The sequence below is a fragment of the Macaca nemestrina genome, chromosome 17 (assembly GCF_043159975.1).
Source record: "Macaca nemestrina isolate mMacNem1 chromosome 17, mMacNem.hap1, whole genome shotgun sequence".
In the NCBI taxonomy this organism is placed as follows: Eukaryota; Metazoa; Chordata; class Mammalia; order Primates; family Cercopithecidae; genus Macaca; species Macaca nemestrina.
This window is the reverse complement of record NC_092141.1, coordinates 45,869,406-45,891,071: the sequence shown is the minus strand read 5'-3', so window position 1 is coordinate 45,891,071 and position 21,666 is coordinate 45,869,406. Positions and strand designations below refer to the sequence as shown.

General features: G+C 39.3%; 1 protein-coding gene across 14 annotated transcripts in view; it reads right to left on the bottom strand.

The window, feature by feature from the left end:
- Positions 1-21,666, bottom strand: part of LOC105476893 (synergin gamma) — a 95,119-nt gene that overhangs the window by 49,000 nt on the left and 24,453 nt on the right. For 7 of the 14 annotated variants that reach the window (XM_011733201.2, XM_011733207.2, XM_011733205.2 and 4 more), the window contains 8 exons: positions 21,194-21,299; positions 20,519-20,630; positions 14,764-15,066; positions 13,005-13,238; positions 11,963-12,040; positions 7,358-7,554; positions 6,190-6,438; positions 4,340-4,473 (listed from right to left, as the gene is read on the bottom strand). In XM_011733201.2, the coding sequence (XP_011731503.1) occupies positions 4,340-4,473; positions 6,190-6,438; positions 7,358-7,554; positions 11,963-12,040; positions 13,005-13,238; positions 14,764-15,066; positions 20,519-20,630; positions 21,194-21,299 (1,413 nt within the window). The remainder of the gene's footprint in view (positions 1-4,339; positions 4,474-6,189; positions 6,439-7,357; positions 7,555-11,962; positions 12,041-13,004; positions 13,239-14,763; positions 15,067-20,518; positions 20,631-21,193; positions 21,300-21,666) is intronic. The other 7 variants (XM_011733211.2, XM_011733216.2, XM_011733212.2 and 4 more) reach the window with 3 other exon arrangements.

The window sequence follows — 21,666 nt, the reverse complement described above, 5'->3', positions numbered from 1 at the left end:
TTACATAGTACTCATCATCCGTTCCAAACATGAAGACAGTTATTTCTACCCTTTCATACTAATGAAAATACTCAAGTGAGAAAGGCATATTGATTTTACACTTACGAACCTGTATTCTACTGAAAAGTAAGACTTAAAAAATTCAGCATAAAAAAGTATTTTGCATTTTCTCTAGTGAATCTATTAGTGTTTTACAATCACTCCATATGACTGTGGTAGTTTTATTTAGTTGCTTACCCTGCTAAATATATACATTTAAAAAGAAATATTTTGATCTCAGCAGAATAAACTAACCAACCCCAAACTCCTGTACATTAACCCTTTGTGAACTTTTATTTATTTTTTGAGACAGTGTCTTGCTCTGTTGCCCAGGCTGGAGTGCAGCGGCACGATCATGGCACACTGCAGTTTCGACCTCCTGGGTTCAAGTGATTCTCCTGCCTCAGCATCCCAAGTAGTTGGGACAGCTGGTACTACAGGCATGTACCACCATGCCCAGGTAATTTTTGCATTTTTGGTAGAGATGGCGTCTCCATAGGTTTTCTAGGCTGGTCTTGAACTCCTGGGCTCAACTGATCCGCCTCCCAAAGCGCTAGGATTACAGGCAAGAGCCACTGCACCCAGCCTTCCCCGCCAGCCTTTTTTTTTTTTTTTTTTAATAAGACAACTTCTCACTCTGTCTCCCAGGCTGGAGTGCAGTGGCGCGATCTTGGCTCACTGCAAACTCTACCTCTCAGGTTCAGCAATTCTCCTGCCTCAGCCTCCCAAGTAGCTGGAATTAGAGGCACACACCACCATGCCTGGGTAATTTTTGTATTTTTATTTGTTTATTTTTTTTGTAGGGACGGGGTTTCGCCATGTTGGCCAGGCTGGTCTCAAACTCCTGACCTCAGATGATCCGTCTGTCTCGGCCTCCCAAAGTGCTGGTATTACAGGCATGAGCCACCGTGCCTGGCCAACCCTGGCCCCCTTGTTAACTTTTCTATGATCAATGTCCCGTATCTGCTTTGTTGATTAGTCTAGGCTCCCGAGTGCCCGGCACATAGTATTTTCTGAATGAGTAACTGGATGATGTTGCTGCCTTCCAGAGGCCCTTCAGGTTTTATGCGCAGGCTCAACTGTCATCTCTCCTTTGACTCTGACGTCTAGTTCAACACCGAGTCTAACCAATTTCTCAGATATAAACTGTTCAGTGTCTATAACTCTAAACCCTGAGTAATTCTCATCATCTCACAGCAGGATTACCATGGCAAATGAATTTATCCTATACACAGTAGCAAGAATCACTTTCATTGTGCCACTTCTTACTCCTAAAATGCTTTAAAATAGAGTATGTCATAAGTCATAAGGCATCCCACAACTGGTGCTGTCCCTTACTAATGTTATTTTCTCACAGACTAACAATGTTCTCCATCCCGGTCTACTCCTAACATCTTACTTGCCTTTTCATCTTCTCTAACAAATAATGCCCATTTTCTGTCCAAAATGGTCTCTCCTAGGCTTAGCTATTCACATCATGATTTAACAAATCTCTTTTTAAAACAATTTGGAGTACAGATTATCATAAACTAGGGAATACATTTTATACATATATTTAAGGACTAATCCTAAGAGAACTTTATCAGATAATTTAAATACCAGATAAAACGAAGTGTCCTTAGAGCAGGAACTGTGGTTTTTGCTTCTGTATTTCTCATGCCTATCCCAGTGTCTGGCATATAGCAAATACTAAATAAATGTTTGCTAGATGAATAAATGAACATTGAGTATGAATTCTAGATAATACCAAAATAGTTTCATTCATTTGGGCATGGTGGCTCACGTCTGTAATTCCAGCACTTTGTGTGGCCAAGGCAGGCAGATCGCCTGAGGTCAGGAATTCAAGACCAGCCTGGACAGTATGGTGAAACCCCGTCCCTACTAAAAATACAAAAATAAGCTGGGTGTGGTGGCGCACGCCTGTAGTCCCAGCTACTAGGGAGGCTGAGGCAGGAGAATCACTTGAATCCGGGAGGCAGAAGTTGCAGGGAGCCGAGGTTGCGCAACTGCACTCCAGCCTGGTGACACAGCGAGGCTTCATCTTAAAAAAAAAAAAAACAAATAAAATAGTTTCATTCAAGGAAAGCATGGAAGTAGTCAAGTCAGAGCTATATGTAAGAGGAATATCTGCAAAGTATCGTATATGAAAGTAAACTATTACACGGAGATAATGCCACACAAAATTGCTAATACCCCATATATCTCAGGTCTGGCCACCATCTTAAAACTTTCTACCCCCAAATTTTAATTTCATCTACAAACAGAGTTTTGCTCAGATAAATAAATCACCAATTTGATAAATCAGGTTTATAAGCCACGTACTATAATACAGTCATCCAGCAAATCTTTATTAATTACATATGACGGGGCCAAGCACTACATATATAAACATGAATGATTGTCTTCAGATACTTACAGCCTAGTAAGGGAAACAGTCAGGAAAACCAGCAGTTACAATTAGGGCACAGATATTCATCAGGTACTATAGCAGTAGCAAAGGAGGGGCCCCTAACTCACCTTGGAGGTAGGAATTGGTTAGGAAAAACTTCCTATATTTAGCTGATTTCTGAAATGGAACTATAACTATAGGGAGATTAGGTAAGGGTATTTCAGACTGAAGCAAACAGAACGTATAAAGTTCGAAAGAGCACGGTCAGTTTGGAGTCATGCTGGCATGGCTGGAGTGTAAGTCATGGGAAATAGCAAGAGTTGAGAGCGGGCAGGAGTTAAGATCCCACACTGTCACACAGAGCTGACAGAGTTAATGGTGGTAAAGAAGAGAGGACAGAGCCAAAGTAAATAGCATGCTTTTAATCTGGTGACTGAATATGGTGACATCATTCACCAAGGAAGGGAATAATGATTTAACACATTTTTATTTGGCTTTGAGTAGGAAAACAATGAATTTAATTTCATGCAGTGAATTTGAGATGCCTTGAGTCATTCAGATGGGAATACTTAGATAGTAGTACTATATACAAATTTTGTTTGAAGGAAGAGATCTGGAGTAGAAATATAATTTATGTGTCTAGAAGGTTTAACTTGCTTGTGTTGGTGCAGCAGTCCTGGAAATACCAGCACTCTAGGTCTCATTCCTTATATGTTTCTTCTATATGTTACATACATGCATTTAATATATTTTTAAAATCAGGAGAACAGTCTCTTTTCCTAATTTGTAATTCTCTATAATGCCTGTCCCTTAGTTCTTGTTACAGTGTGTATGCGGCAAAGTGCTGACTAAGAGATAATCAATTGGCTAAACGGGGAAGAAAGGAGCGAAACTACATAAACAGGAACACAGGAGACACGGAATACGTATTCTGACAAAAACCAATTTGAAAAATAAAAACAAAGGAATTCATATCGCTTACTCTGGTGTCTGATGTGTTCCACTTTGCAGAAATATCTAAATACTTTTTTTAAAATGCCGGCTTGGCATGGTGGCTCATGCCTGTAATCCTAGCACTTTGGAGGCCAAGTCGAGAGGCTCACTTGAGGTCAGGAGTTTGAGACCAGCCTGGCCAACATGGCGAAATGGTGAAACCCCATCTCTACCAAAAATACAAAAAAATTAGCTGGGTGTGGTGGTGAACACCTGTAATCCTGGCTACTAGGGAGACTGAGGCAGAAGAATCACTGTATCTTGGGAGGTGGAGGTTGCAGTGAGCCAAGATCACACCACTGCCCTCCAGCCTGGGTAACAGAGCAAGACTCCATCTCAAAAAAAAAATAAAAAATGCTGACAACATACTGAATCAGTTACTGTACCCGAAGCTTAACGTGGCATGTAAAACCTTAGAGAAATGTTTATGCAGCTGTCTATGCAAACAACAGAAATCTGAAGGCTTAAAAGACACTAATGTCAATTATACAAGAAATGTGAAGAAATATGATTAGAGTTGTGAATTATGATTCTGTGGAAAAGTAACAGTACATAACACTACAAAAACATACAATTATGTGCTCCTGCCTAAAAAACTTTTCAACAGTTGAAGACCTTGCTTTAATACAGGAACATGAAGTCATCACTGCACAGGTGCTCTAGCTATAATAAAGGTTTGGCACAGGTAAAAAAGAATATTGCCAGGTAGGTGCGTACTTAAACAGTAGGAGCTGAAGTTTAAGGTGGACAAAAGAGAGAAGTTTGGAGAGTAAAAGTATTAATACAGAAGGAATAATCACAGAAAGTAGTAGAGTAAGGAGTCTTAATTTTTAAATTTCTCACACCTAGCCTTCCTATTATGGATGTCTCTTTCTTAATGGTTAAATACAATGTTAAATATATTAAACTCTTTTCTACCTGTTTCCATGCTGGGAGTTACTTGCTTTTGAAGAAGCAGGCAACTCTTGGAAATCACTGAATGAGTCATCAAGGGATCCTGACTTAGAAGCATCTTGAAAATCCTGGAAGTCATCTTCTTCTGGCTTTACTACCTAGGTTTATAAAGGATATTTAAATAAATAGCACTGACTGACAAAATAAATACACAACAAATCTCCAACAGTCAATTTCAAAGACTGTCCTTAAAATTTCTCAGTTTAGATACATTAACTCAAGTGCTTAAGGCAGGAATACTGTTTTGTATTTTTAGATACTCTCTGGTACAAAGGGTAAAAAATTGGTTTAAATAGCTAATCTAGGCTGGGCGCAGTGGCTCACGTCTGTAATCCCAGCACTTTGGGAGGCCGAGGTGGGCAGATCTCCTGAAGTCAGAAGTTTGAGACCAGTCTGGCTAACATGGCGAAACCCCATCTCTACTAAAAATACAAAAATTAGCTGGGCATGGTGGCATGTGTCTGTAGTCCCAATTACACGGGTGGCTGAGGCAGGAGACTCACTTGAACCCAGGAGGCGGAGGTTGCAGTGAGCCAAGATTGTGCCACTGCACACCAGCACCGCTGGGCAACAGAGCAAGACTCTGGCTGAAAACAAACAAACAAACAAAAAACTAATCTATACATTTTAAAAATAGCTGAATGACATTCATTGGGTTACTAAGTGCCTGCCATCTTTAAAAGACATATCTAGCTGGGTGTGGTGGTGGGTATCTGTAATCCCAGCTACTTGGCAGGCTAAGGCAGGAGAATGGCTTGAACCTGGGAGGCAGAGGTTACAGTGAGCCAAGATCACAGCACTGCACTCCAGCCTGGGCAACACAGCAAGACTCTATCTCAAAAAAAAAAAAAAAAATTAAAAAGGTCAAAATGCTTAAAAAAAAAAAAAAAGACATATAGATACATCATGCATGTTTGCAAATTAAGTGACACAAGCTCATCATAACCAATCACATACATGTACAAAGAGTGGACACTGACTCCTAATCCCACACTCCAGAAGTATTGTTAACAGCTCATTTGTTTTAAAGAAAAATGAGATTACACTATATTGCTCTATACTCTTAACTATATAACAAAGATACATTTCCATGCAGTACATGTAGCTCTATCTTACTCAGTTTAAAGATTACCACCACTGTGTGAATGAACTGAAATTTATTTAACCTTTCTCCTCCTGTTGGATATTTAGCTATTTCCACTTTTTACTCTAACAAACAATATTACAACAAAAATTCTTACATATCTTTGCTAATTTGAGTAACTATTTCTTAGGATAGATTTCTAATAATGTGACTGCTAGGAGAGAAGATACAGACATGCTGAGGCATTTTTTTTTTTTTTAAACTGAGTCTCCTTCTGTTGCCACGCTGGAGTGCAATGGTGTGATCATAACCATAGCTTACTGCAGACTTGAACCCCTGGGATCAAGTGATCCTCCTGCCTCAGCTTCTGGAGTAGCTGGTACTATAGGTACACACCACCACGCCCAGCTTGACATGTAGAATTTTGATAACTATTGCCAAGCCTGCCTTTCAACAAGGCTGTACCAAGAAGCCTAGAGTGTATTAGTCACTTTTACCCTACTTTTTCAATGACATTAAATATTATATACTTCAAACATTTTTGCTAATCTGAGAAGTGAAAAACTAAAGTATTTTAATTTCAGGTTTAGCAGTTTTTCTGAAAGATACAACCTAAGAATTTAAATGTGCTCCCTATAATCCAGTAACCTACTCTATGTATCCCTGGAAAAAATGGTGCCCAGATTCACTTTCAGTGATTACTTGAAATATGCACAGCTTCTTCATTTACCTGATTTGCAGGGAAGGTTGGTATGAAACCACTAGAAGCCTGGGCTGCAGCTCCACCCACTGGTCCAACAAGGTTAACACCCATGACTGGCTGTCCAAGGCTGAGGGGCATGGAGCCCGCAGGGCCTGAAGGTATCACAGTTGGCTGACTCACCGGCGCAGGCAGAGTCACAGAAAAACTACTTAAAGTTGGAATAGGAGCTGCTGGGAACTGGTTTAAAGCATCAGGACTCATTGCAGGAACGCCCCTCTACAAATGATAGAAAGAAAATGGATTAGGGGGTTGTAAACCACATACGGTCGAAATCTGGCAGAGACCGAAAGGTAAAAATCTGTAGCCTTTGCATGTTTCCACTCCTACTCTCAAAACTCATGAATTTGATTTAAGAAAAAAAGTTACAAGGTCAATGCAAACCTAATACTTAACAAAGAAATGGCCAACACATATCAGTTCTGACATTTTCACTTTCTGACACATTTGGTTAATTCTATAGGTTAATTCTATATGATCTTTTAAATTTTATTTTAAATGACTTTGCAATAAAAGAAAAATTTTTACCAGACTGAGAATACTTTATATCTATGAAATTTTAGAGAAAACTTCAAAAGACAGAGTAATTTCACCTATTACTGACTAACTTTCAAGTTCAGAGAATGTTAATATATTAAAAGTCTTTAGGCCAGGCATGGTGGCTCACACCTGTAATCCCAGCACTTTGGGAGGCCGAGGCAGGTGGATCACTTGAGGTCAGGAGTTCGAGACCAGCCTGGCCAACATGGTGAAACCCCATCTCTACTAAAAATATAAAAATTAGTCAGGCATGGCGGCAGGTGCCTGTAATCCCAGCTACTTGGGAGGCTGAGGCAGGAGAATCACTTGAACCCGGGAGGTGGAAACTGCAGTAAGCTGAGATCGCACCACTGCACTCCAGCCTGGGCAATAGAGTGAGACTCAGTCTCAAAAACAAACCAAAACAAAAGGTCTTTAAACAAAGGAATAACTTGCTATTATGCACATCATATAAACTCTACATTTTTGAAGTACTATATCCTGAAAATGATCTAAATTTTAATGTACAAGGAGTTACACAATGTAGTGAAAAATATTTCATATCCTTGCAATTTATACTAATAAAGTTATTTGATCTAACTTAAGAAACATGGTTTACCTGTGTTACCGCTATCATGGCTAGAACAGTATAAAGTTCTTCTTTTGTAAGTTTGCCAGGTGTAGTTCGATTAGCTAAGGCCCATATCTGTCCAAGAGTTTCCCTGGGAAGCCCAGATGACATCAGAATGGGATACAGTTTGGCAGTATCTATTCCGGTTGGAGTCACTGTGGTTTCTAAGATTTTCTTATAGGCATCTATTAAAGGAAAGACCAGATTACAAATGGAAACACATTCCAAGTGATTCATTTTTGGGGGTGCCATTGTTGGTATACAAGAATAATCTTCAATCAAACTGCTTTAATAGAACCAAAGCCATGTCAGGGTTTAAACTGCTTTAAACATATTCCAGTGCGGCTGGGCATGGTGGCTCACGTCTATAATCTTTCAGCACTTGGGAGGCCAAGGCCAGCAGATCATCTGAGGTCAGGAGTTCGAGACCAGTCTGGCCAACATAGTGAAAGCCCATCTCTACTAAAAATACAAAAATTAGCCAGGCGTGGTGGCATGTGCCTGTAGGCCCAGCTACTCAGGAGGCTGAGGCAGGAGAATCGCTTGAACCCCGAGACAAAGGTTGCAGTGAGCCAAGATTGCAACTCTGCACTCTGCACTTCAGCCTGGGAAACAGTGAGACTCCGTTTCAAAAAAAAAGAAAAAAAAAATTGAGATATTCAAGTGGAAATGTCCAGCAGACAATTAAGAGTCTGGAGCTTGGTACTAAAGATAAAGTTTAGGGCTAGAGGTAAGACCAAGTCTTATAATTCAGTAGAAGATTGTAACAAGACAGCATGCTTTGGATATTACAAGAGAAGCAGTAGAGTAATGATGGTGGGAACAGTTTGAAAAGAGCAACAGGAAGTAAGAATTATACCAACATCACTCTCCTCCAGTAAATTAGAGGCTGTGAGAGAAAACACCATTGGAGAAGGTGCTATGGAAATACAACCTTTAAGGAAAGACCCAGTTTCTGTTAGGGTGAGGAAGCAGAACAAGTGTCTTAAAAAGGGGGTACGGTTGGTGAGTTTTTGATAATAACATGGGTTTTCCAAAGGACCAAGTGGGAAATGTTGTTAGAGACAGGGCTAAAATAAAGAATGCCAATATTGCATGGGACATACTTATACTAAAAAATTATTTGCTTTTTACCTGAAATTCAAATTTAACTGGGCATCCTGTATGGTTATTTACTAAATCTAGCAAGCTTAGTTAGGGAGATGAAAGTTAGTAGGGCTAAGGTAGACAGAGAAACTGTTTAAAACAAAAATTTTACATCTGGGATTATAAGTATGGATTACAGGTTAGTCGGCTCTCCATAAGAACACATATTTTTGGCCGGCTGTGGTGGCTCATGCCTGTAATCCCAGCACTTTGGGATGCCAAGGTGGGCGAGTCACTAGGTCAGGAGTTCGAGACCAGCCTAGCCAATATGGTGAAATCCCATCTCTACTAAAAATAAAAAAAAATTAGCCAGGTGTGGCGGTATATGCCTGTAGCCCCAGGTACTCGGGAGGCTGAGGCAGGAGAATTGCTTGAACCCGGGAGGCAGAGGTTGCAGTGAGTCAAGATCGTGCCACTGCACTCCAGCCTGGGTGACAGAGACTCCATCTCAAAAAAAAAAAAAAAAAAAAAAAATACATGTTTTGACTAGAAAGTATATGTGCATGTATGTTTGGAAGGAAGAGGGAGAAAGTAATACAAACTGGCAGAAAATGGATAAAACTCCAAAACATACCAAGATCTAGATTTCGTTTGGCTTGAGGACAGAGAAGAAGAAAAGATACAAACTGTCTAATAGGCATTTGGAAGAAAAGCCATTATTTTTATGTACAGTTGAATTGTACATACGATTTTGGTAACAATCAGCCTTTTGTCATTATGAGTAGTATCAGAAAATGCATTTGAATGAAAACTATAAAACATTAATGCAAGAAATTGAAGGGGACATAAAAAAGTGGAGAAATATTCCATGTTCATGTTTTGGAAGAATCAATGTTGTTAAAATGTCCATAGTACCCAAAGCAATGGGTAACACAGATTCAATGCAATCCCTATCAATACCAATTACATTCTTCACAGAAACAGAAAACATAATCCTAAAAGTTATATGGTACCACAAAGGACCCAGAATAGCCAAAGCCATTCTGAGCAAAAAGAACAAAACTGGAGGAATTACAGTACATTACTGTATATTACCTGACTTCAAATTATACCACAAAGCTATAGTAACCAAAACAACATAGTAATAACATAAAAACAGACACAGAGACCAATGGAACAGAATAGAGAACCCAGAAATAAATCCACACATCCAGAGTGAACTCATTTTTCAGAAAGGTGCCAAGAATATACATTGGGAAGGGTCTCTTCAATAAATGGTGCTGGAAAAACTGGAAATCCATATGCAGAATAAAACTAGACTCCATCCCACATCAAATACAAAACTCAAATCGAAATGAATTAAAGACTTTTAAATGTAAGACCAGAAACTACGAAACTACTAAAAGAAAACTTAGGGAAACTCTCCAGGACATTGATCTGGGCAAGATGTCTTGAGTAATAACCCAAAAATAACGGCAACCAAAGCAAAAATGGACAAATGGGATCACATCAAGTTAAAAAGCTTTTGCACTGCAAAGGAAACAATCAAAAAATGGACAACACATAGAACGGGAGAAAATATCTGTAAACCATCCATCTGACAGGGGATTAAAACCAAAATATATAAGAAGCTCAAACAACTCAATAGAAAAAAAAGCTAACAATCTGATTTTAAAATGGGCAAGACAACTAAACAGGCATTTCTCAAAAGAAGACATGCAAATGGCAAACAGGCTTATGTAAAGGGGCTCAACATAACTGATCATCAGAGAAACGTCAATCAAAACTACAATGAGATATCATCTCACCCCACTTAAAATGGCTTTTATCCAAAAGACAAGCAATAACGAATGCTGGTGAGGATGTGGAGAAAAGGGGACCCTCACACACTGTTGGTAGGAATGTAAATTAGTATAGCCACTATGGAGAACAGTATAAAGGTTTCTCCACAGTGGCTGTACTAATTTATAAGCCAAGATTCAAAAGCAACCTAAGTGTCCGTAGACAGACACTTTATCGAATGGATAAAGAAAATGTGGTACATATACACAGTGGAGCAAAATTGAGCCATAAAAAAATTGAGATCCTGTCATTTCCAACAACATGGTTGGAACTAGAGGACATTATATTAAGAGAAATAAGTCAAGCATAGAAAGACCAACTTCACATATTCTCATTTGTTTGTGGAAGCTAAACATTAAAACAACTGAACTCATGGAGACAGAGAATAGAATGATGGTTTCCAGAGGCTGAGAAGGGTAGTGGGGAGGGGGGAATAATGGGGATGGTTAATAGGCATAAAAATATAGTTGGATAGGAGGAATAAGATCTAGAATTTGATAGCACTACAAGGTAGCTACAGTCAACAATAATTTGTGCAGCATACTCATTTGTGTCTAATCTTACTGATCAGATGTTTAAAATTATTTTGAATACTTCATTAAAATAATTATTTTAAGAAAAAAATAACAATTGGAACGTTCATAACACAAAGAAGTAATACATGCTTGAGGTAATGGATACCCTATCTACCCTGATGTGATTATTACATATTGTATGTCTGTATCAAAATATCTCATGTACTCCATAAAAATATACACTTATGTAGCCATAAAAATTAAAAATAAATTTTTTTTGGTTTAAAGAAGAAAATGCACTTTAAGGATTTTCTTTTCTTTTTTTTTTTCTTTTTGGCTCAGCAGTAAAAATATATGTAAAGAAAAAGTAGGCCGGGTGCAGTGGCTCACACTCGTAATCGCAGCACTTTGGGAGACCGAGGCAGGTAGATCACTTGAGCCCAGGAGTTTGAGACCAGCCTGAGCAACACGGTGAGAACCCGTCTCTACAAAAAAATACAAAAATTAGCTGGGCGTAGTGGCACGCACCTGTAGTCCCAGCTACTAGAGAGGCTGAGGTGGGAGGATTGTCTGAGCCTGGGGAGGTCAAGGCTGCAGTGAGCCAAGATTGTGTCACTGCACTCCAGCCTGGGTGACATAGTAAGACCTTGTCTCAAAAAAAAAAAAAAAAAAAAAAGTAAACACTATCCTTCACATCTTCCAACATGAAAAAAAAGATCCCACATGGTCTTTTATTTCATATAGTATTACATGACAAATAAGTCATAGAAATAATATTTTTAAAAATATAAACTAAGAATTCAGAAAATGACATTAAATATTTTAGTAAAATTCTTGATGTTATTAATCGCTGAACTAAATATTTGATAATGTCCATTAAAGCATAATAAATCTAAAAGAGCTTTTAGAAATTGAAGTATGATGGCTGATAAAACATTAACACAAAACTATTCTCCTTCATTTATATAGTTATTCCATACATGAGGCAGTCTTATGAAACACGACATTTATTTAATTTCTGTACTCTTTAAGAAAAAAAGAAAAGTCACAATTCCTCCTGCATATTTTGTAACTACGACAGTAAATATTTACAACTACATTTACAATCTTTATAGCAAAATATCCAGATGGGAATCCTGGGCTTTTTTACCTGGAACCAAACTCTCATTGTAAATCCAAGGAGGCATTCTGGGCTGAGCAGGATCCTGTGAGGGAAATACTCCCACACCTAGAAGATAAGAAACATCAATGTATACAGTGGTCCATGGAGAAGATGGTGAAATCACACTGAGTCATGGTTCTTTATAAACAGCATTGGCTGGAGACACTAAAAAAAGTCACCAATACAATTAAAATATTTGGTCCCCCCTGCCCCAGATTCAGAATAAAATATTTGGTTTCTAAGCAACTCTTGTACGTTAACTATGTCCTAAAGAGTAAATTATACAAAATCTAAAATGTATCAATTCAATATTCTAAATCATATAAGCCTTGCACCATTTAACATGTATTACAAATTAAGGAAAAAAATGATAGATGATAGTTTAAAATTATGTATCTAAAAATATTTAATTGTCCAAGCTTTACTTGCAGTTTTTACTAGTGCTTCTTTGCAAAGTTTCATTCTTTTTTTTTTTTAATCTACATATGATACAGATGTTTTAAATATACAGGACTTTTGGGGGCTTTTTGTCCAGTGAAATATCCTCCCAAAAGTTTGCTTCCTAGGCTGCCCACATTCTAATTCATTTCTGAGGGTTGAATTTATAAAATTTAGATATTTTAGGCAGTGGTGCATATGATTTATTGTAGACAAAGCAAGATTATATTCTCATTGGTGACTTTTCCAGTTACATTTTAACTTTTCAACCTTTATGGAAGAAGACAAAGTATAAATGGAAAAAAAGAAAGTTTTTATAAAATAAAAGGAAAGAAAATTTTAAATCAGAAATGATTCCAATTAAGAAAACCAGTTATCAAAATCATTTTAAAAAACGAGTAACAGTGTGTTGAAAGAATTCAGAGCAAAATCTTAGGGGTTAATTGGAGAAAGGAATGCATTAAATATATTTCAAGCAAAATTTCAATTAGCAAAATCAAGCAGCATTCATTTGAAGATTAATGCTTAAGGTGTTAGCATTTGAGCAACGTTTGGTTAAACAAGTTTTTTGCTGAATGTTTCACGAGCTCACCACTCTCTTCAATTGACAGGTTTTGATCTGAAGTCTTTTCTGCCTCTGCAGTGGTGGTACCACTTACACATCCATCTACAGCACCCCCGTTACTGGCCGTTACACTGGGATGGCTCTTACTGGAACCTGGGCCTAGGGCTTTGTGGCCAACTTCAGAAGTATTTAATTTAATTTGTTCCTGCCCAGATGTACTTATATCACAAGATACTAGGAACTTCTCCTCCAAGGAAGGGCCTAAACAAACAGCACGAAGGATTATTTATATATAACTGTATATGTGTACATGTCTAATCTTTTCAATCATCCATCTCCACCCCCATATTCTTTTTTTTTTTTTTTTGAGACAGAGTCTTACTTTGTCGCCCAGGCTATAGTGTACTGGCACGATCTCAGCTCACTGCAACCTCTGCCTCCCAGGTTCAAGCGATTCTCCCGCCTCAGCCTACTGAGTAGCTAAGATTATAGGCGCCCACCACCAAGCCCAGCTAATTTTTGTATTTTTAGTAGAGACAGGGTTTCGTCATGTTGGCCAGGCTGGTCTCGAACTCCTGACCTCAGGTGACCTACCCACCTCAGCCTTCCAAAGTGCTGGGATTACAGACGTGAGCCACGGTGCCCAGCTCACCTCCATATTCTAAAGGGAGGCCCTGCCACATATAATGTAAACACTGTGGCTAGGCGCCGTGGCTCAAGCCTGCAATCCCAGCACTTTGGGAGGCCAAGGCAGGCAGATCACAAGGTCAGAAGTTCAAGACCAGCCTGACCAACATAGTGAAACCCCACCTCTACTAAAAATACAAAAAATTAGCCAGGCATGGTGGCAGGTGCCTGTAATCTCAGCTACTCGGGAGGCTGAGGCAGGAGAATCACTTGAACCCAGGAGGCGGAGGTTGCAGTGAGCTGAGATCAAGCCATTGCACTCCAGCCTGGGCGATACTGCAAGACTCTGTCTCAAAAAATAAAAAAATGTAAACGTTGAAATAATTCAATTATTGCACATTTGTATAGGACTTGAGAGACTATTAGAGATTTTAGAGAATGTAAACATAATTATCTACTGTGATTCTAAAGAATTCTATGAGACAGTAGGTGGAAGAGTATAGTGGAAGAGGGAGCACTACCTTTGAAATCTGACAACCTACATAAGACAACACTTTCACTAACTCCTAGGGAGGCCTCTGGCCAGTGACATCATCATCACCTCTTGGTCTGTTTTCACATCCATCAAATGAGAAAGTCTGGACTGAGTACATGTCTGCCAAGATCCCTCCCAGCACCCTGTCTCCAGCCAGGATGTGTAGCTGTCTCTATTCATTTTACAGATGACAAAATCTAAGGCACATCAAGGACAAACTGATAGTAAATGAACAACCCGGGCTTCTGCCCCCAAGTGCCCTGTCACTGAAGCTGAAAGAGTACTTTCTAAAGAAGCCTTTCCTAGCTCCTTATTCTTAAGAAAATGATATTGGTGAATCTCCCAAACAACAATCTTCCAGAAAAATCAGAAGATTTCTTTTAAAGTTATAAGGCAGTTTAAAGTGCTCCTACTTGAGGAGCAAAACTTTTAAATCACCTTTCCGGAATGTGAAGACCCCAGAACTTAAAAATCTAGAACACTTCTTTGTTGAATTTCAACAGCAGTCATACATTCATGTACATGTTTATTTGCCAACATCACTGGATTATTCTACTTATATAACATAAATAAGTTATCCCAGGATATCTTAAGAATATTTTCATTAATAATGCTAAGAGTTACCTGCTTTTGGTACACTGTGTGAGGCTGAAGCAGTAGAGAAGTAAGGAATTTGCCCAGGGACACCATGTAAGGCAAAAGGCACTGGACTCTGACCTGGAGGGAGAGGCTGTGTCCCAGCCTTCTGTGTATGCAACTGGACAAGTGGGGTGGAGGGGTGGAAAGACTGAAAGGGCTGGGACGTGGAAGAAGGCCCACATGGGGGAACTTCAACAGGTCCCTGCATAAAGTCACTGAATTCTTCTTCATCAAGAAAGGCAGGTGATGGGGAGACAGTTTTAGTAGAATGAGATGATGTGGGGCAATCTGCAAAATGGAAAATGGCAATGAAACACACAAAAATGGAAACCAACAGAGAAAAAGGAATTAAGATGTAGTACAATTGCAAAAGAATATATTGAAACATAAACAGGGAGGTGAACAAGAAATAACAAGTAACAATAGTCAAATGGAATTATATGATGCATGTAAAACACTTTGATGTCTATACACAATATTATGTCTTTCTAAAGGGGAATTTTAATAGCTATTTTGCATTTGGTTCAAAAAAGGCAAAACTAAAAATGTATGTATCTATTGATTTATTTTACAGACAGGACCTAGGCCAGAGTGCTGTGGCATGCTCACAGCTCATAATCATAGCAGCCTCAAACTCTTGGGCTCAAGCGATCCTCCAGCCTCAGCCTCCTGAGTAGCTAGGAATATAGGTACATGCCAGCATACCCAGCTAATTCTTCCTTTCTTTTTTTTTTCATAGAGATGGTGTCTCACTATGTTGCCCACGCTGGTCTCGAGCTCCTGGCCTTGACAGTCTTTCTTTCTTTCATTAGATTAATAATTTTTCCCCTGAGACCATTGATGCTTTACATCAAAGTGACGATTATTTTTGAAGTCAAAATGATCTGTTTATCTAGATAATATTATCTCAAACCAATACACATCAGATGTAAGAAAACCTACCTATATAGTGCTGAATACATTTTGGACAGATATATACCATGATGACTAAATTTCATTATTTATTAAGAAATTCAGTAAGAAATAATGCACAATACAAACCTGTAATTTTTGAAATATCATGCTTGATCCACACACTTGCATAGATCATATTTCAGTAAAGTTACCATATGAGGAATAAAAATTACAAAAGAACTTGTTTTTTTTTTTTGAGATAGAATCTCTCTGTGATGCCCAGGCTAGAGTGCAATGGCATGAGCTCAGCTCACTGCAACCTCTGCTTTGTTCCCCAGGTTCAAGAGATTTTTCTGCCTCAGCCTCTTGAGTAGCTGGGACTACAGGTACGCACCACCATGCCCAGTTAATTTTTTTGTGTTTGTGTGTGTGTGTGTGTGTGTGTGTGTGTGTGTGTGTGTGTGTGTGTGTGATGGAATCTTGCTCTGTCACCCAGACTGTTGCTCTGTCGCCCAGACTGGGGTGCAATGGCGTGATCTTGGCTCATGACAACCTCCGCCTCCTGGGTTCAAGCAATTCTTCTGCCTCAGCCTCCCAAGTAGCAACCACCATGCCCGGCTAATTTTTGTATTTTCAGTAGAGATGGGGTTTCACCATATTGGCCAGGTTGGTCTCGAACTCCTGACCTTGTGATCTGCCCGCCTCCACCACCCAAAGTGCTGGGATTACAGGTGTGAGCCACCACACCCAGCCCAATTTTTGTATTTTTAGTAGAGACAGGGATTTCACCGTACTGGCCAGGCTGGTCTTGAACTCCTGACCTAAGGTAAGCCACCCACCTTGGCCTCCCAAAGCACTGGGATTACAGGCTGAGCCACCATGCCTGGCCAAGACAAGAATATTAAACACATTATTAAGGTGATATTTTCTTGTGAAAAGCATCAACATTACGATATATAAAGTGCTGAATCAAACAATAACAGTCAATTTAAGAAAGTAAACCCTGCCTGAAGACTACGACTACCTTTAAAAGATTTTTGGCACTAAATGATACAAATGTCACTGTGGCTTTTTATTATTAAATGTAAAATTCACTTATGTAATGAACCTGCTCGACTGGGGCTACATTTAACATGAAGCTCTTTAACAATACTATTTTATTGTTGCATCTTTACATGTATTATTGTTACTACTACTATTATTATTATTATTTGAGACTGGGTCTCCCTCTGTCAACCAGGCTAGAGTACAGTGGCATGATCTCAGCTCACTGCAACCTCTGCCTCCCAGGTTCAAGCCATTCTCGTGCCTCAGCCTCGCAAGTAGCTGGGACTACAGGCGCCCACCACCACGCCCGGCTAATTTTTGTATTTTTAGTAGAGACAGGGTTTCACCATATTGGCCAGGCTGGTCTCGAACTCCTGAATTCACATGATCTGCCTGCCTTGGTCTCCCAAAGTTTTGGGATTACAGATGTGAGCCACCACGTCTCACCTTCTTTGTTTTGTTTCTGTTTTTGTTTTTCTGAGATGGAGTCTAGCTCTGTCACCCAGGCTGGAGTGCAGTGGCGCAATCTCAGCTCACTGCAGCCTCTGCCTCCCAGGTTCAAGCAATTCTTCTGCCTCAGCCTCCCAAGTAGCTGGATTACAGGTGTGCACCACTACGCCTGGCCCCAGATTTTTTTTTTTTTTTTTTTTTTTTGAGACAGAGTCTCGCTCTGTTGCCCAGGCTGGAGTGCAACGGCGTGATCTCCGCTCACAGCAACCTCCACCTCCTGGGTTCTACCTCAGCCTCCTGAATATCAGCTGGGATTACAGGTATATGCCACCACACCTGGCTAATTTTGTATTTTTAGTAGAGATGGAGTTTCTCCAGACTGGTCAGGCTGGTCTCGAACTCCTGACCTCAGGTGATCTGTCCACCTCGGCCTCCCAAAGTGCTGGGATTACAGGTGTGAGCCACTGCGCCCAGCCTCCCCACATTTTAAATTACTTTGAATTGCTTTAATATGACTAAAGTCTATTGTCACAATAAGTAGTCTTTTTTTCTTCACTGACTTGAAGCTTAGGAGTAGTCTTTTTTTTTAAGAAATGGCTCTCATTTGAAAAATGGAGACCCTGCATACTTCTTTCCTCTCTCTAGGATCAATGAAACAAAACCTGGATGCACTGAAAGTTCTAAGAAGATGCAAAATATGCAAGATTATTGCCTTAATTAAGTTTGTTTTAAAAAGAAAAAGCCCTCCCACATTATATTCCAAGTCTCCCAACAATTAGGTTCTCAATTTGGGTTCCCAGCTACTTAAAATATTTTTTAAATGGACCCTGACTATTTACTTGGGATATACTATAATGACCAATGTTTCTTTGCATTTGGCTAGAATGTGTGAATTCTATGTGGAATATATTTTGGCCCATACCAACTCTAGCAGCTAATGTGTATGATTAAAAAGAAGTATAAAAGTTATATGATGGGCCAGGCACAGTTGTTCACACCTGTAATCCTAGCACTTTGGAAAGCTAAAGCAGGTGGACTGCTTGAGCCCAGGAGTTTGAGACCAGCCTGGGCAACATGGTGAAATCTCGTCTCTACAAAAAATACAAAAATTAGCTAGGTGTGGTGGTGTGCATCTGTGGTCCCAGTTACTCGTGAGGTTGAAGTGGGAGGATTGTCTGAGCCTGGGAAGTCATGGCTGCAGTGAGCTGTGATCATGTCCCTGCACTCCAGCCTGGGCAATAGAGTGAGACCCTGTCTCAAAAAAAAAAATTTATATGATCAATATAGTTTGTATATTCAGTATTCAGCATTTTAGATAAACAATCTATAAAGAGAAATTTAAAAGGTGCCTTTGGTGGTAGAATGGCTGGACACTCTTTTTATAAATACTTTACGACTAGGTTTTTGGTTTTTTGTTTTTTTCAGATGGAGTCTCACTCTGTCGTCCAGGCTGGAGTGCAGTGGCGCAGTCTTGACTCACTGCAGCCTCTATCTCCCAGGTTCAAGCTATTCTCCTGCCTCAGCCTACCAAGTGACTGGGATTATAGGCATGTGCCACCATGCCCAATTAATTTTTTGTATTTTTAGTAGAGATGGGGTTTCACCATGTTGGCCAGGCTGGTCTTGAACTCCTGACTGCCTTTCTCTCCTTTTCCTAACCTCCAGCCTAGGTCCAGTTTTAGTATTAACTTCCAATATATATTCTTGAATTACTCCTTGACTAGCTTATTCAACTTATAATTTTCATTTTTAGGTATATTTTTCCTTTCTAATCTCAGCCTGATTGCTAATATCTGTTTTCTTTTCAATCTTGTATATTTTATTTTGGGGCATACTTTTGGAATGGGAATCTTAAGTGAAATTAACAGAACAGAGTAAAAGTTGTCCCGGAAAATCAAGAACTGGTTACTATGCCTGTGATTATTCCTTCTTGATATCAACCATGAAAGGTACTATAATACAAGAGTTCAAGATAAAATTTATCAATGTAACATTTTCCAGCAGAAGGTAGTACTTTCTTGGCTGCCTAAATGATTTATGAAAACTGTTCACCTATTAGGTACGTTTTCTTGAAATCAGCTGATAAAATGTCAAAACTTTGAATTTTTGCAATGGAGTCTTGCTCTGACGCCCAAGCTGGAGTGGGCAGTGGCATGATCTCGGCTCATTGTAACCTCCGCCTCCCAGGTTCAAGTGATTCTCCTGCCTCAGCTTCCCGAGTAGCTGGGAATACAGGCACGCACCACCATGCCCAGCTAATTTTTTTTTTTTTTTTTTTTTGAGACGGAGTCTCACTTTGTCGCCCAGGCTAGAGTGCAGTGGCCGGATCTCAGCTCACTGCAAGCTCCGCCTCCCGGGTTTACGCCATTCTCCTGCCTCCGCCTCCCGAGTAGCTGGGACTACAGGCACCCGCCACCTCGCCTGGCTAGTTTTTTGTATTTTTTAGTAGAGATGGGGTTTCACCATGTTAGCCAGGATGGTCTCGATCTCCTGACCCCGTGATCCGCCCGTCTCGGCCTCCCAAAGTGCTGGGATTACAGGCTTGAGCCACCGTGCCTGGCCTATTTTTGTATTTTTAGTAGAGACAGGGTTTCACCATGTTGGCCAGGCTGGTCTTAAACTCCTGACCTCAAGTGATCCCACCCACCTCAGTCTCCCAAAGTGCTGGGATTACACGCATGAGCCACAGCGCCCGACTTGAAATGTTGAATTTTTAAAAACAATGTGGTAACAATTATGCAAATACAAGACTCATTTGAACTGCCAAATGTTCAAAAGAACAACCAAACGCCACCCCCCAATCCCTTTACCCTGCTTTCTGAAACAGGTACATTTCTTTTTGCTTACCTGACAATAAATGATGATAAAAATTACAAAGAAATGCATTAGAGAAACTAAAATTTCAAGAAGAGCATTATTACACCCATGATTTTTAGAAACGAGTCATTTTAAGAATTTATAAGTTTAATCACATTAAGTAATGAAATCAGAACTAGTTCATAAAATTACTGTAAAACAATGAGAATTAAATGGTAAACTCATTTATTACATTTGCTCTGATTGAATAGATTTTACTAATGTTAATATATTTATATACAGAAAACTTACAGGTGAAATTGTCGTACTGACATTTAATTAGAAGACAGGTTTTTTTCCCTCCCAAGACAGTTGTTATCCAGACTACAGCTCTTAAGCCACTGCACATTTGAGAACATCCAAATCTGTACTTAGCTTGAAGGAAGAGTTCTGCATTGACTTTTCACACACACATATAATGGCGAGGTAAAGAAACAGGGACTACGTAAATCACCTTCCAAGAAAAGAAAAATGTAATGCCTCTTAAAACTACCTGGTTTCTTGGGGTGCGATGCTGGAGTAGGGTGCATTTTTGCATCTCTGGAAAACCCATCTAAATTTCCTTTTATGGCTTCCAAAGCATCATCTCTACTCTTCTCTCCTGTCTAAGAAACAACAAATATATGTATATTTCATTACTTATCCCTCACTCTATCCTAAACCCTCCCAAATTAAGAAAGGCACAGATACTCATCTACTTCCAATATTTTTACCACATACTTCTGATGATGACTTCTCCAAGTCAGAAAAACAGGTAAATGACTAAACAATGACACTCTACAGAAAATAAAAACATTACAAGGCCAATATATAAATACTTCAGGATAGACCTGTTTGATATTAAGTGTCCTGTGAAGACTCTAAGAGAAATATGAAATATCACTGAATTCAGGATTACTGCTTTCCAAGAAAAAGATTACAAATATTGTCATGATACTAAAAAAGAGTTGAGAAGATAATGGCTGATACCCTATTCTCATCAATAACAGTGTATCTTCACAGAAAATGAAAAATCCTTCACATTAGGAATTAGATAAACCGAAATGAGAAGAGTCAATCACAGCCCCAGCTTGGGCTGGTGCCCCAGTGATGACATCCACTCAATGAGTGGAAAGAGGCACATTCAGGGTGTGTATGTTCTGGGTGAAGAGAAGTATTGAAGTATTACCTTGGGTTTCACACTGCTCAAAAGTCTGAGCTTTTGCTTCTGCTCTTCAAACTGGCGTCTTTTTCTTTCTTCTTCTAAGAGTTTTTGCTGCTGTTCAAATCGTTTCCTGAAGGAAAAATGACCTAATAAAAAACAAGCTCCCAGGATTATACACTGTTTTATATTCAGATTTCTAACAGTTTCAGCAATATCATGTTGCACTTCTAGAAGTGTAAATTTCATTGCTAAAGATCTAGTTTTCTTATGACAATCCTGTTTCCTCACTACATTAAAATTCCAAAATACTTGACATGAGTCTAAATAATGATTTACCTAAATTATGAATATGAATTTATTTCTCATCTAATTTGCAAGAGGAGGAAACAAGCTTTTGCATACAAAAGTGTTCTCAAAAAACAGGCAGACAAACGTAAGAACACACTTTGCTCTGCATATTAAACAAGAACCTGCTTGGGAAGGCAGTGTCATACAGG